At 43.5% G+C, this 16456-nt stretch overlaps 1 protein-coding gene across 2 annotated transcripts in view; it reads left to right on the top strand.

Annotated features, from left to right (window-relative positions):
• Positions 1 to 16456, top strand: part of LOC138745399 (E3 ubiquitin-protein ligase ARIH1) — a 66148-nt gene that overhangs the window by 36165 nt on the left and 13527 nt on the right. For both annotated transcript variants that reach the window (XM_069902397.1, XM_069902396.1), the window contains 6 exons: positions 2759 to 2851; positions 2951 to 3006; positions 6709 to 6775; positions 7981 to 8087; positions 8205 to 8247; positions 10956 to 11027. In XM_069902397.1, the coding sequence (XP_069758498.1) occupies positions 2759 to 2851; positions 2951 to 3006; positions 6709 to 6775; positions 7981 to 8087; positions 8205 to 8247; positions 10956 to 11027 (438 nt within the window). The remainder of the gene's footprint in view (positions 1 to 2758; positions 2852 to 2950; positions 3007 to 6708; positions 6776 to 7980; positions 8088 to 8204; positions 8248 to 10955; positions 11028 to 16456) is intronic.

The raw sequence follows: 16456 nt of genomic DNA, 5'->3' as shown, positions 1-16456 counted from the left end.
TCAAACTCCTTAGAGATTGGGTTGCATTTATCCTAAAGCTCTGGAATTTGAACAGATTCCTCAAGAAACAAACTTTCATAATGAAAGTAGAAAAGTCTTGAAGCCCAAATAATATTTATCCCAGAAAGTTGATGAAGATGGTTGCAGCACTAACATTTTCAAATTGTTATATTTATTCTGGGAAAATTGTCCGAGGAAGATTTTGAGACTGGAGGCCATTCACCCGTAGTTTTCCCATTGTTAAAATTAAGGAGTCACCTTGCCTAAACCCCAATTGGGTCTCTAGCTCCACAACCCGTCAGGTACACATCCACATACTTTATTATTCTGGACTTCTGCCTCTCCTGTCCCTTTCAGGAAAAGAGCTAGACCCCTACCCCTCTCTGAATAGGGAAACCGTCCGTCTCCCTTCAGTCAGTCGCCTTAAGCCTTGGTTTATCTCTCTGGAATGAGATTTGGTCTCTTATAATCTTCAAAATTCTATCTATCTCTATTAAATCTCCCCACAACTACCTCAGAGTAAATGACCCGAGCTTGCCTCACTGTTGTCCCCACCAACATCACCCCCATAAAACTGATCAGCAAACTCCTAAGACCTGGGAATTAAAACTCCTCTGTGCAATAGGATCCTCACCTCCAGACCACAATCAGGGAAGATTGGTAAGACCTTCTCTACAATTTCCATCAGTACCAGAGCACCCCAGGTCTATGTTCTTAGCCCCCTGCTCTACCCACAACATTACGCGCAAAACCCTCCCCACTATTGAGTACATCTACAGGGAACGCTGGCATCAGAGGGCAGCAGCAATGATCAAAGATCCACACCACCCACCACATGCTCTGTTCTCGCTGCTGCCATCAGGAAAGAGGTCTGAGTGCCTCAGGACTCGCACCACCAGGTTCAGGAACAGCTGCTCCCCCTCCACCATCGGACTCCACAACGCATCAACGTGATCACACTCAACACTGGTGTTCTTCTACGCTCCCTCTACAACCGCAATTGTATCGCTAAATATCACTCCAACTCCGTCTTCAAATTTGCCAACGCCACCACAGTCACCGGCCGGGTATCAAATAATTGAGATGGAAGACAGGAAAGAGATTGAAAATCTAATAGCATGGTGCCAAGGTATCATCCTCTCTCATCATCGATGGAAGGAGATGATCATTGGTTTTAGAAGGGGGAGCAGAGTTCACACCCCTGTCCACGTTCATGGCGTTGAAGTCAAAAGAATAGAAAGCTTCAAGTTCTTAAGAATAAATGTCTTTGACTTGATCCGGGCAGCATGCTGATCAAGAAAGTGCACCAGTGCCTTGACTTTCAGAGTTCTGTGTGTCCCCTCCTTTCCCTCAACTTCTACAGGTGAACCACTGAAAGTATACTTACCAGATGCATCACAGGAACAAAGTTGCTCTGCCTACCCCTCCTCAATAGCTACGTGATGTCATGTCAGGTTTAAATTTAGAGAAGATTAGATGCTCAATTTCCGATTTGAATTTAAATTTTCAAACACTGTGGGGACCCTTTATGAAATTTTTTTCAGATAATAATGCAGAAGTGTTGACTAATAAGGTAATTTATCACTTTGTTAAGGAATTCCTGTCTTTCCTCTCTGCCAAACATCTTTGTATTTTTGGTAGTCAGTTTAGATTTTCTTTTTATAATAAAATATTACTGTAATATAATTTGATTGAGAATGTGGGGAACCTTGGACGGAATGTTATGATCGAAGTGTCGTGTATTTATTTTTCTTTTAATATGTACTCTACTTTTTGATTTTGAATTTCATAAAAATATTGAAAAAGAAAGGTGTGTCGCAGTGTGGCATGGATCTGCTGAAAAACTGAAGAAGTTGCACATATAATGAAAACTCCATGGACTCCATGCCTTGGAAAAGCAGCCAACATACTGAGGGCTCATCACATCCCGGGCGCATTCACTTCTCTTCCCCCACCCCCCCCCCTCCCCCAGTCGGAGAGATACCTTTAGAGTGTGAAAGTGTGCGCCAACAGGCTTAAAGACTGTTTCTTCCCTGCAGCCACATCAGGCTCCTGAATTAACCCCATAACGGTGCTCTCATGCTGCTCTTATTTGAAGCTGGTTCATCTTCCTTTTTGTTGTAATCCTATACTTTAAATTTAAAACATCACCATTTAGAGCAGTGGTTCTCAACCTTTTTTTAAAAAAACTCACAATCCACAATAATTCTTTACTAACCCCATGGCACCCATAGCCTCTTATGCCATAGGGGATTACTTAAGGAGGTATGTGAGTAGAAAAAAGGTTGAGAACCACTGCTCTAAATTGGCTAAATATAATGTTAGACATATTACTTGTTAGCCTTTTCGCTGAAATCTTCTCACTCTACGAGGTATTTTGTGAGAAATAAACTTTAAAAATTTCACGTCTCTTCTTTGTCAGATCCTCACAATAAGCTGACCTGCTTCCATGCAAGCATGAATGCATATGACAAAAGGTGATCCACTTACTGTGGAATATTACTGATAGCACTCCAGATGTGTAGATCCCCATTAGCTATTACCCTTTGATTACACTATGAATGGATTTAAACTCAGATGAGACACATCCAGCTTTGGACTGGAAAGTTTGTGTTTTGAAGTCTGTGGACCTTTGTGCTCAACTTTTGCTGCATTTCATTAAAGAGCTGGTGGTGACTAAATGTTGGCATGTTCCAGGATGCTATTGGTGTCTAAACATGACACCAACATTGTTTTTACAATTTATTCCTTTTTGCAGTATTTCACAGGCTTGGAATGTGGACACAAATTCTGTATGCAATGTTGGAATGAATACTTAACTACCAAGATCATCGAGGAAGGTATGGGCCAGGTATGTATTCATTCCACTGGATGTGTTTGTTGCTTCTGGAACTGAAATATTTAATCATGAATCCATCGGTGAACTTGTTTGTTTTGCATCTCTTTGCAGACAATATCCTGCCCAGCTCATGGTTGTGATATCCTCGTTGATGACAATACAGTTATGTAAGTATTGTTTTAATAGATGAGTTGTTTTGATAGAAGCATTTTAAGAGAAGATCAAATATGTAAAGACTAGGATTAAAGTGAAAAGGGAACTGTAATTTGATCTGGGCACAGCACTAAGCTTCCTAGTTCCAGGTGCAGTCCACTTGTTCAGAAGGCTGGATAGATTTGGAAGTAGAGGCGGTTTCCAGTAGTACGAGAGTCTAGGACCAGAGGGAACAGCCTCAAAATAAAAGGACATCCCTTTAGAACGGAGATGAGGAGAAATTTCTTCAGTGGTGAATCTGAGGAATTTGTTGCCACAGGTGGTTGAGGGGGACAAGTCATAGGTCCTGAGAAGGACCAAAATGTCGAAGGCTTCATCTTGAGGACTGATGTAGAAAATGTGAGAAAAGTGTGTGTAGGAGGGGTGGGGGTGATGCAGTTGTGGGAGCTACAGGTTTATTATAGACTTTGTTGATAAGTCTAGCTCCTGAGATTGAAGGAGAAAAGAAAAATGGGCAAATTTTTGTGACGAGAAAGATGCGTGTTTATTTGGATCTTGACCGTGGGATCTTCCAAACTGCTCTGCAGCTAAAGAATTGCAGTTGCAGTTCTAATGCAGAAAATTTAACAGCCAGGAAGCACACAGTGAGGTCATTGATGTTGTTTCAGTTATTGTTCTCCGCTGTTGGTCAGAACTGTGCTATGGGATGCTTTCCATTTGTTTGAAACCAAAGCTTCCAGAGTAGTGTAGGGGCCTTGGGACAACTCCTGCAGCGGTACAATGGGACGAGGCCTTGTCCTCAGCATTGTCTCTCCACTGTTCCAACAGAAGATTCATCACATGATTCTCCAGCTTGTGGATGTTGTCTCTCACCGTGTTTTCGCTTTGTGCAAATTTATCAATTCTACAGCGGTGGCTTTTTTAGTTTTCCACAACCTGCAGCACCTAAATGCAGTGCATTACACAAACAGTTGTAGGTTTGGCTTCCCCTACTCCACATCAGAAAAAAGGAGGAAAAGTGAATGACTACAAACGCCAGTAATAAAATTCCCTTTTTTCCCCACCATTGATTAGCTCGCTACAAAAAGGAATAAATAAGTGCAGAGGGGTGATCTTTTGTGGGGGTTCTCTGCCACCGCATTTAGATGCTTGTAACCCATTGTGTGTAAAATACTTTGAGATTTAAATGGTGCAGTAAGTGGAATTGTAAATGAGAACATGTGTGGTTTCCCTTTGTGGTGGAGAGACAGAAGAGTTCTTGCAGTTTCTTAAACATTAAATGCCCAGTAAAACACGGTTGTCAATATGACCAAATAACCTTCTGGCTGGGTGATTCCTCATTTTTCAAAGTGGTAATATAATGGTGTTTTATTTTGAGCTGTGGGTCATGAATAGTCTGCACATTAGGGTTAGGGTGGGAAAAGATTTCTGTACATTCTGCTTGGGTTTTGTACAGGTTATGGATCCTAATTACTATAGTGTTAGACATGTAAACAGTCACTGACTGACTGGTAAAAAATTGTTTCCTCAAAATTATGATGGGATAGGTAGAGTAAATGCAAGTAGGCTTTTTTCACTGAGGTGAAGTGAGAGACAAACTAGAGTTCATGGGTCAAAGGTGAAAGGGTAAAGGTTTAGGGAGAACATGAGAGGGATCTTTTTCACTCAGAGAGTGGTGGGAGTGTGGAACGAGCTGCCAACTGAAGAGGTGAATGCAGGCTCAATTTTAAGATTTAAGAAAAATTTGGACAGGTACATGGATGGGAGAGGTATGAAGGGGTATGAACTGGGTGCAGGTCAGTGGGGCTGAACAGAATGATAGTTCGGCACAGACTTGAAGGGGCTGTTTTCTGTTCTGTAATGTTCTATGGTTCTAGATGAGTAGACAAAGAACAGCTGGAGAAATTCAACAGGCCATACAGCATCCATGGGTAGAACTGGTCAGTCAGCGTGTCTGGTCTGGACCCTTTATCAAGACCGATGATGTAAATATATATGCAAATCCTGAAGAAATCATTTTCCCCTCACTTCTTTATTTTCTTGACCCCCCCCCCCCCACCCCTCACTTATACCACACCCAGGATCTTTTCCACCTCTCACACCTTGTGGCCTCTCTCCCAGCTTCTTTCCCAATATACGTTTCCCCGAACTTTTTTGTGGCGCCGACATGACGTCACAAATTGATTTGCCCGTGTGGGGCTCTGACGCTCTGTTGGCGCCATTTTGATAACAGTTGTTAATAAGGCAGGTGACACGAGAGGAAACCATCAAGGAGAATTTCTAGTGTTTGGTGCTGCATTATCTTGTAAGCAGAGATCAAGTTTTTTTTCGTATTAAACATTATTTCATGCTTGAAAAGACTGCTGTTGTTTAACCGCTGATAGAAGTATTTTGTTGATGCAACTGTGCTGTTTAAAGCCATTGTTCTGTTAACCAAAAAAACTCCAATAACCGAAAACCATCCAGTCCCAAGCGTTTCAGTGTACTGTATGTCAGTTTATTGAGATAAAGGACCCAGACCCGAAACCTTTCAATGCATGCGTGCTGTCTAACCTGCTGAGCTCCTCCAGCATTTCTTCATTTACCCCAAGATGCCAGCATCTGTGGCTTTTATGTTTCTTTGTTGTTTCCTGGATGAAACTAGTTTTAAACTGTTTTTGTGTGTGGTGACTGGGGATGCAGAGAGAGGAATGAACTCACCATTTTTAGGCACTACCTGTCAAGCTGCAAGAAGAGAGATTTTGTTGAATGGCTGCTTTATTCCAAACAATGCTGAGAGTTTTATTTTGTGCTGCATTTGACCTATTGTAAGTGCATTTGTTCCTCATTCAAAACTTCCATTTTCCAATATGTCAGAGTTTCTCCAGCACCTTTATGTATTTGCACCTTAACTTGGCCCTTGTTTCTTTGATGGTTTCTGAAGAAGTTTTGTTTATCTGCTGCCTGAACCATATTAAAATGCATACAATTTATATGCTTCACTTTTCACAAAAACAAGGGTGGGTAGAAGTTTATTTCTGATGATTTACCCTTTCACAAAACTTGATTTTTAGACTCTCTGCCAACCATTTTATTTCACTGCTTTCTGGTTAGAAAATTCATGTTAATAATGGTCCTGTTTGATCACTTTTTTTGTGCAAGTTGTACCACTGCGTTGCCCATTCAGGTGAAAGCCTGCAAAATTGGATCTTTTTGAAGAACTGTGAGCATATTTTAGCAATACCAACCCCAAAATATCTTTTCATTTAAGCTCGCTCAAGATGAGGCAGTTACTTGTACCCAAAGCCACCTTCCTGGAGGCTGCACTCTTGACCTCCTCTCATGGACCACGCTTCAAATTAAACAGGATAGCTGTCTTCTCACTGAGAAGTATAATATTTGCGGAAACTAGTTTTCATCAGGACGTCAATGGGATATTGCTAATACAAGCCAGTAATCCAGTGTCACGACTGCCCAGAAAGGTTTTGCACATCCTCACAGAATCTTAATTGAATGGCAAGTATGAGAACTGAGTGACAATTGAATTGCACATATTAATAACTGCGTAGTGAAGAATTTTATAGACTCTTAAGTTCTTAAAAGCTCATCCCTTGCTTAACGCACAGATCAGCACGATTGGAGGTTGTGAGTGGGTTGCTTTCTTATGGAAAGACTCCTTTTATTCATGTATGTTGTCAGTCTAAAGGAAAAGTTGTGCTTCCATTTATTTTCTCCAGGCGTTTGATCACAGATTCCAAAGTCAAGTTGAAGTACCAGCATTTAATAACTAACAGTTTTGTAGAGGTAAGACTTTCTCTCTTTAGAATCAACAAGTAGAAATTAAAAGGAGCTTTCCTAGAATGTGGAGCAGCACAGCACAGGATCCGGCCTTTTCAGCCATGATGCCTGTGAACATGATATCAAATGAAACCAAATCTCTGCTTCTTGCACGCAGTACCTTTCCCTCTCATGGGTGCATTTTCATGCCTCCACCTAAAAGGCTGCTGAACATTACTGTCTTAAATTTCCACCACTACCCTGTAACCTGTTCCAGGCACCTGCCACACTTTGTTTATTTATTAAAAAATGCCCATACATCTTTAAATTACTCCCACCCCCTTATCTTAAATATGACATTTTGCCCTGGGGATAAAGTTTCTATCCATCTTATTTGGGCCTTCCTTAGATGAAATTACCCAAATTTGCCCAACATTCCCCAGAGCTCCTAACAACATGCTGCCTAGATAAGAGGGTAACTCTCTTCTGTATCCTACCAAAGCTTCCTGCAGCCACCCTGGAACGGATCACCCTGAATTGCACAAGGTACTCCATGTGTAGCCGACCCAGAAACTTGCTCTTGTACTCAATGCACCTAAATAGGTCTTTGAAATAGTTTGGATTTGAAATTCCTCTGTGGAGCCTTTCCGCACTCTGCCAAGTTCAGCATGGGTGGTCAGCTCAATGCGATTACGTCGCCAGTGATTCAGGGCTGAATCTGCTGCTGCTTGTATGGAACTTGTACTTTTTCCCGCTTGGGTTCCCTCCGGGTGCTTCGGTCTTTTCACATTCCAAAGGTGTGCAAGATTAGTAGGTTAATTGGTCACATGGGTGTATTTGGGCAGCCCGTGCTTGTGCACTGGTAGCCCCTGTTACCATGCTGTATCTCTAAATTAAATTGGTAAGTGTGCTCCAAAATATGACTTCCTTTGGGAGGTCAAGATCGAGTGACCTGAACCCAGTCCTTAGCCACTGCTGAGACCACTGGCATCCTGCCGAATCCTTTACAAATGGCAATGTCTATATCTGAAGATAGTGTTCCCAGGAAGCCTTTGGAGGACACAGACTAATTTGTAAGGGATTCGGCAGGATGGCAGTGGTCTTGGCATTGGCTATGGACTGAGTGCAGCTCAGGGTGACTAGGCAGGTACCAAACCTTTCTGTGCCACCTTCTCGTGCTGTGTTTTTTTCACACTGATTGAGACACCAACAGTTGTGCTTTTCCATCACAGTGCAATCGACTGTTAAAATGGTGCCCTGCCCCTGACTGTCACCACGTTATTAAAGTCCAATATCCTGATGCAAAGCCAGTTCGCTGTAAATGTGGGCGGCAGTTCTGGTAAGTGTGCAGAGCATAGCAAATTTCCATCAAAGTATCCCTCTTGGTTATTGGGCTTCTTGAAATATCTGAAATGTCATCTGAATATCATAAAGTAAGCTTGTTTTTTAATTACAGCTTCAACTGTGCTGAGAATTGGCATGATCCTGTTAAATGCAAGGTGAGAGACTGTCTCCATCAATATGTTCGGTACTATTTGCACATTAGTAATGTGAAGGCATTCCTGCGAAAGCGCTTAAAATGATTTAAAATTGCAGGTGAAGTGAAACTTCAATGTCTATCACTACAATGTTTAGAAAAGATGGTGTTCCAAGGAAGCCATTAGAGGAGACAGACTAATTAATTTTCAGATACAGACATTGCCCATTTGTAAGGGGTGGCAGTGGCCTATTTCTGTGCTGTAGTGATCTAAGATTCGAGGGAACTGTGGTGGATTTTAAGAAGGGATTTATTGGGGGAAATTAATAAGCTTTGTTCTATTCAATCTCTCCTTTGTAACTAAGTCCTGAAATTGCGATGGGGGGTAGTGAGTAAATGAATTGTCTACATTTGGTGGATCAGGAAAAAATGTGTGGGATAGCGCTTACAGCCTTTGCTCCAAATAGATGAGAGGGCTCAGAGGAGGTTCACAAGGATGATTCTGGGAATGAACGGGTTATACGAGGAGTGTTAGATAACTCTTGGCCTGTTGTTTCCTATGGTGGGAGAGTCTTGCACAAAAGGGCACAACTTCAGGATTGAAGGGCGTCTGCTTCGAACAGAGATGCGCAGGAATTTCTTCAGCCAGAAGGAGGTGAATTTGTTGCCACAGGTGGTTGTGGAGGCCAAGTCATTGGGTTTATTGAAGGCAGAGGTTGATAGGATTAGCCAGAGTATGGGGAGAAGACTGAGCTGAGTGGGAAAATGGATTCTTTCTTTTTTCTTTTTCTTTGGCTTGGCTTCGCGGACGAAGATTTATGGAGGGGTATGTCCACGTCTGCTGCAGGCTCGTTGGTAACTGACAAGTCCGATGCTGGACAGGCAGGCACGGTTGCAGCAATTGCAAGGGAAAATTGGTGGGTTGGGGTTGGGGTTGGGTTTTTCCTCCTTTGTCTTTTGTCAGTGAGGTGAGCTCTGCGGTCTTCTTCAAAGAAGGTTGCTCCCCACCGAACTGTGAGGCGCCAAGATGCATGGTTTGAGGCGATATCAGCCCACTGGCGGTGGTCAATGTGGCAGGCACCAAGAGATTTCTTTAAGCAGTCCTTGTACCTCTTCTTTGGTGCACCTCTGTCTCGGTGGCCAGCGGAGAGCTTGCCATATAACACGATCTTGGGAAGGCGATGGTCCTCCATTCTGGAGACGTGACCCACCCAGCGCAGTTGGGTCTTCAGCAACGTGGATTCAATGCTTGTGGACTCTGCCAGCTCGAGTACTTCGATGTTGGTGATGAAGTCATTCCAATAAATGTTGAGGATGGAGCGGAGACAGCGGTAATGGAAGCGTTCTTGGAGCCGTAGGTGATGCCGGTAGAGGACCCATGATTCGGAGCCGAACAGGAGCGTGGGTATGACAACGGCTCTGTACACACTGATCTTTGTGTGTTTCTTCAAGTGGTTGTTTTTCCAGACTCTTTTGTGTAGTCTTCCAAAGGTGCTATTTCCCTTGGCGAGTCTGTTGTCTATCTCGTTGTCGATCCTTGCATCAGATGAAATGGTGCAGCCGAGGTAGGTAAACTGGTTGACCGTTTTGAGTTCTGTGTGCCCGATGGAGATGTGGAGGGTGGGGCTGGTGGTCATGGTGGGGAGCTGGCTGATGGAAGACCTCAGTTTTCTTCAGGCTGACTTCCAGGCCAAACATTTTGGCAGTTTCCGCAAAACAGGACGTCATGCGCTGGAGAGCTGGCTCTGAATGGGCAACTAAAGCGGCATCGTCTGCAAAGAGTAGTTCACGGACAAGTTGCTCTTGTGTCTTGGTGTGAGCTTGCAGGCGCCTCAGATTGAAGAGACTGCCATCCGTGTGGAACCGGATGTAAACAGCATCTTCATTGTTGAGGTCTTTCATGGCATGGCATGGATTAGCTCATGGTTAAACGGCGGGGCAGACTCGATGGGCTGAATGATGTCTTATGGCTACAAAGTTACCTTGCTGATGGATCTTCAGTTCAGCATTTTGAGTTATATACAAAATGACACCTTGCAAAAGTAAGGTCATTGTTGGTGATGTGAGACCCTCAATCAGGTGCGAAAGCACGAAGCTGGTCAAGCAGCACCTGTGGAGAGGGAAACCAAGTTAACACTTCAGGTCAGGTTGATGGCCTTTTCATAAAATTGGATTCTTTTAGGGCAGCATGTTAACCACAAGGTTGTTACGGCACCAGCAATCCAGATTCACATCCCCAGCTGTCTGTAAGGAGTTTGAATGTTCTCCCGGTTTCTCTGTGGGTTTCCTCCCACTGTGTAAAACTTTTGGGGGTTGTAAGTTAATTGGAGGCATTTGTGTGGGATGGACTTGTGGGCTGGAAGGGCTTGTTACCATGCTGGATGTCTAAATTTAATGTTAAAAATGTAATTAAAGTCTTTTGTATGGTATTTTCTAGCATTATTAGGAGTGGTGAGAGCAATGATGAGGAAAAATAGTCTGAAATACGATGAAAACAATCAGCATGAAGCTGCAGGAAAGGACCAGACAAAAGCAGCATTAAAGCTGAGGTGGTTGTTCACCCGTAGATGAGATGGTGCAGGGAAAACCAAGAACTGTCAGTGGTTATAGAAGGGACTGATCTCCACAGGGGTCAGTCATTTTTAAATTGTACTTTAAACGTGATGAGCCCCATCCATGCTCTTGTTTCTTATCAGCAAGTGCTAAGAACATTTTCTCTCTTCATTCTAGTGGTTGAAGAAGTGGATTAAGAAGTGCGACGATGACAGTGAAACCTCCAATTGGATTGCAGCAAATACCAAGGTAGAGCAGTGACCCAGAGACTCTCAGTGCTTTGGTTTCCCCTTGTAGGACAACTGATGCACAGGATGTTTGTAGATCACTGTGCAAGGTTACAGACAAGCCCACCCCAGTGTTTGCTATTACATTCATCCCAGAGTATTGTCAGAAGCTGCACATTTTGAAGAGATTCTGGGTAAAATAATGTTGATTGAAAACTCAAACCAATCCAGTATATTCATCTTGGTCTCTGCAGGACCTGTGAGACGGAGGGGAGAGGGAGAGACCAAAAGTGTAAATTGTTACTCTTGGCATTCAGATTCCCCCACCCCATCCCACCCTTCCAGCACATCTCCTGCCCCACCAGCGATCCCAACCCCCTGGACCACTGTTGTATATTTTTAAAGAATGTGTTCTGTTCCATCCTCATTCACACCTCAAATCAGATCATCAGGTATACTGATGCTACCTGTATACAAGCAAACATTGAGGAGGGTCATTCAAGTGGATAGACTGGTCCTTGTTCAAAGGCTCAGTGCACAACCTTGAGGAACACCCACTCACCGCCTTCATCTGACCGTGTGGCGAAGACGGCGTGATGGAGAAGACAGTGATGGTTTACCCCAGTCGAATACCATGGGTGAACCAGGAAGTTGACTCACTGTCAAAGGCTGGATTGGGTACAGGAGACTCGGGCCACTGCAAGCAATCAAAACGCAGTTTCCAGAAGGCCATCGAAAAGCCAAGAGACAGTACTATGGTAAGCTCGAGTGCCAAGAGTTCATCATGGTCACGTGTCAACAATGACAGGAATCCGTGCTGCCGCGGAATACAAAGCAATGCACAGGCGTTCAATGTGTTCTATGCTCGCTTCAATCAGGGAGCCAGCACAGGGTTGACGTGCTAAAGTCAGGGCAGCCTTCCAGTGGGTGAATCCACAGCGGGTAACTGGCCAAGGCAGAGCCCCAGGATATGTCCTGAAATCTTATGCAGATCAACTGATGGATATACTCAGGAACATATTTAATCTCTCCCTTCAACGGGCCACCGTCCCCACTTGCTTCAAGAAGGCCACCATCAGACCAGCTCCGAAGCAGAATATTAGGTCTGAATGACGACTGACTGGTGCCCTCTGATGTCTGTCATCATCAAATGCTGGGAAGAAACTGATCGCGGCTCAGATGGGTTCTAGCCAACCTTGACCTAAGTCAATTTGCTGACCAGCCAAATTGGTTCACAGCAGACACTGTATCCCTAACTTTCCACTTGGCCCCATGATCTGTAAAATGGCGGTGCTGGCTCGACAGGCCGAAGGGCCTACTCCAGCTCCTATTGACTATTGTCTATCGTCTATTATCTGGATGCCAAGGACACTTGTGTCAAACTTCAATACCATGGCCCCAGTAAACTCATTCCTGGCCTTCGTGCCCCCCTCAGCAACTGGACCCTTGACTTCCTGACTAACAAACCACATCGGTGAAGATAGGTAATGATGTCTCCTCCATGATCACATGCAACAAGGATATGTACTCAGCCCCTTAATACATTTCTACTACACCCCCACTATACAGCTAAATACCACTCCAAATTTGCCGACAACACCACAGTCACGGGCCAGGTATCAAACAATGATGAAATGGAATACAGGAAAAAGCTTGTAACTTTCGTAGCATGGTGCCACGGTAACAACCTCCTCCCTCATCATAAATGGAAGGAGATGATCATTGGGTTCAGCAGAGGGGGTGGAGTCCACACCTCTGTCCACGTTCATGGTAGTGAAGTAAGTTCTTGGGAATGAATGTTTCCAATTACTGGACCCGTGACAGCATGTTGATGCGTCAATCAAGAAAGTGCATCAATGCCTCGGCTTTCTCAGAAGAGTAAAGGCGTTCAGCAGGTTTCTCCACACACACACACCCCTTTTCTCAACAACCTCGACGGTGCACCATCAAGAGCATCAGAGTGGGACAGGGCTCCTTTGATCAAAATCTGAAGAAGCTGCAGAAGGCAGTCAGTGCAGCTCAGAGAACATTATAAAAAGTCTTCTCCTGTCAATGGAGTCCGTCTGCATCTCTCACTGCCTAGGAAAGGCGGTCAACATACTAAAGGAAATCAGACCCCGCACACTCCCTCCTACTTCCTCCCATCGTGAAGAATGCTTAAGAATATGAAAGTATGCACCACCAAGCTTAAAAACAGTTTCTTCCCCATTGCCATCAGGCTCTTGAATGAGCCCCATCCCCTGCTGCCCTTGCTTAACGCTAATCGATCTTCCTTTTCGTGGTAATCCTTTCTTCTGTAAGATGTGCCCCTTCTGTCCTTACGAATGTTAGAGATAACCTCTTGTCTGTTCACAGAAGAACTCTTATCAGTAAACTATATATTTTTGTGGCAAATAACTTGAAACAAAACTTTAAATTTAAATCTAAATTCCACTTACCTTTGCTCTTCCCATCTTACCAATATCATCTGCAAGTTTCCTAATCGTATAGCCCTTTAACCATATTAAAGCACATGCTGGAATGTGAAAGACAATTGTTAATTTCTCGTCAAGTTTATTGTCAGCTTAAGTATAACCTGATGAAACAGCATTCTCCGGTCCTCAGTGCAAAACAGGCAGACGTAAAACCAGACATAACTCACATAATATCCAAATTGTTCATGCACCAATATCTGTGGGACATGACTGATCACCAGTCCGTTACAAAAATACCTTCTACAGTCTCCCCTGCCTCCTATGTCAACCCATTGTCTGCCAGCTTGCATGCAAATTAGTTCTGACTAGGACCAGCAATCTTCTCCCTTGCTGCCAAGAACCCTTGGATACATCTCATCAGACGATATTAAGAGAATGCACAGAACATTGCATAACACATTCCAGCACAGTACAGCCCCTTCAGCCCTCGATGTTATCCTGACCTATACATTCCTACCAAAAAAAAACTAAACCCTCCCTACCTCATAAGCCTCTAATTTCATCCATGTGCCTGTCTAAGAGTCTCTTAAACGCCCCTGTTGTTGCAGCCTCCACCACCCCTGACCAAGTCTTCCAGGGACCCAATATATATAAAAAAAACAACACACCCCTTGTGTCTCCCTTAAACTTTCCTCCCTTCACTATATAAAGACATCTCCTGGTGTTTGCTGTTCCTGCCCTGGGGAAAAAGCACTGACTGTCCATCTTATCTATGCCTCTCAGAAATCCTTGTTGTCTTTCCTTTTCATTCCAGATTTGCAACCCCATTTAAAAGCCATAAAGCTGTACAGTTGATTGTTAGTGCAAATGAGCCGTGCCCCCCCTGGACTTGACTATGGACCCATTCCTGACTTCCAGACTGCCAGCCTGTGGTAGTGTGAGAAAGCCACAGGTTAAGTGGAGCAAAGTCGAGGCCACTGTTTTGAACCAGAAAAAACACTGATTTTATTTACCATTATTCCCTTGTTCTTCAAAATGTTTATCTTTGGGGCTTTTTTTGATTTTCTGAATGATTTGGTTTCGTAAGATCTTCAAGAGTACAGAGCGAACAGAAGTGAAGAGAAACTCTTGGAGGATTGTTTACTGTGGCACACTACAGCCCCCAGGATTTGTCTCTCAGTTGAACAAGTTCATCAAAATTAGTCACTTCTGAAGAAAGGCCATCAATCTGTAACATTGACAGTTTTCTCTCTCCACATTTCTATTATTTTCAGTATTTTCTCTTTTAATTCGGACAAGAGGTTATCTCTAACATTCGTAAGGACAGAAGGGGCACATCTTACAGAAGAAAGGATTACAACGAAAAGGAAGATCGATTAGCGTTAAGCAAAGGCAGCAGGGGATGGGGCTCATTCAAGAGCCTGATGGCGATGGGGAAGAAACTGTTTTTAAGCTTGGTGGTGCATAATTTCACACTCTTTCCCGTCTATTTTTCCCTGTTTCCATTACTCCTACAGACAGCTTTCTTCATTCCTCAGCCCCAACACTAAATTAGAATTGGAGAATTATACAGCACCAATGCATACTCTTTTACCCCTTTTTGAACAAGGGGATAACTTTAGCTAGCCACCAGTCTTCTGATAACTTGTAGGTCATAAAGGTATAACAATTACCATCAGAGGCCAAGCAATTTCCTGTCCTTCTAAAATCCTGTGATAGATCTCCTCAGGCCCTGAGAATTTAACAACCTTAACCTGCTCCAATGTTTCTCTCCTCTTTCCTGTTAGAGCTGTACTCCAGAATATCAGCCCTTCCCTTAACTCTTCAGCCTCCACATCCTTCTCCCTGGTGAATATTGATGAGAGGTTATGTAGGATCTTTTTCGTATCCTCTTGCTTCATTCATGGATTACCGATTCTCATTCATTTTCATAGTTTCCATGCATTTTGTTTATTCATTCCATCCCTTCCAACATTCTGTAACATCATAGTACATAACAGCATAGAAGACAGGCCCTTCAGCCTTTCAGGATTCTGCCTTGTCCCGCTGACCTGCACCCAGTCCAAAGCCCTCCCATTCATGTCCCCGTCCAAATTTTTTTAATGTTAAAATTGAACCCACATTCATCACTTCAGCTGGCAGTTCATTCCACACTCCCACCACCCTTGTGTGAATGTTGCCCCTAAACATTTACCCTTTCACCTTCAGCCCATGTCCTGTATCTCGCCTAACCTCAGTGGGAAAAGGCTGAGTTATATTTACTCCATCTATACCCCTCATAATTTTAAATACTTCTATCAAATCTCCTCTCCAGGGAACAAGGTCCTCACTTGTTTAATCTTTCCCTGTAATTCAGTTCCTGAAGTTCCAGCAACATCCTAGTAAATCTGCTCTGCATTCAGATTTCAGATTTCCAATATTAGATTTTTTGTGGGGGGCAGTTGTTTGAACAACTTTTAGAATGTTTTGATACAATTTGGATTTCTTCCCTTCATTCCCTATCCCTTCAATGGCCCTCTTTGTGATATCTCAGGATTCCCTATCTGTCAACATCTTCTAGTGATTGCTAACCTTGGGATTTGGCGGAGGGGCTGTGTTGTTAGCACCAATTAATGCTTCAATAACATTGAGATGATTCAGTTAAGAAGTTTTCAAAGGGGAGACGTGACAGGCTAGCTGTTCCACGGTGGTGGTGGTACTAGTTCCTGCAAAATGTATGTATCTTTAATTGAACTGCATTGCGCTACACCGTCACTGTGGTCACTGGTGCTGTATCGTCCATATGAGCACGGGTTAAGATGTTGTAATTATCATCACTTGGACTTGTGATGGAATCAACACAACCACAGACTATTCCAAAACTTATAAAGCTCAGGAACATCAATGAAGTAAAACATGCATGTCCTTCACATCTCACCAGATTGGTTTGCTAACACCACATGGGGTACAAAAACCTCAAAGTAAAATATTACCTGAATCCATCCAAAGGGTCTCCGATGGCTGTTCACTGTCCTTGCCCAAGGATTGATTTCTTGAT

Source organism: Narcine bancroftii, chromosome 11 (genome assembly GCF_036971445.1).
Source record: "Narcine bancroftii isolate sNarBan1 chromosome 11, sNarBan1.hap1, whole genome shotgun sequence".
NCBI lineage: Eukaryota > Metazoa > Chordata > Chondrichthyes > Torpediniformes > Narcinidae > Narcine > Narcine bancroftii.
Note: the sequence above shows the minus strand (reverse complement) of the source record. Positions and strands in the feature narration are given on the sequence as shown.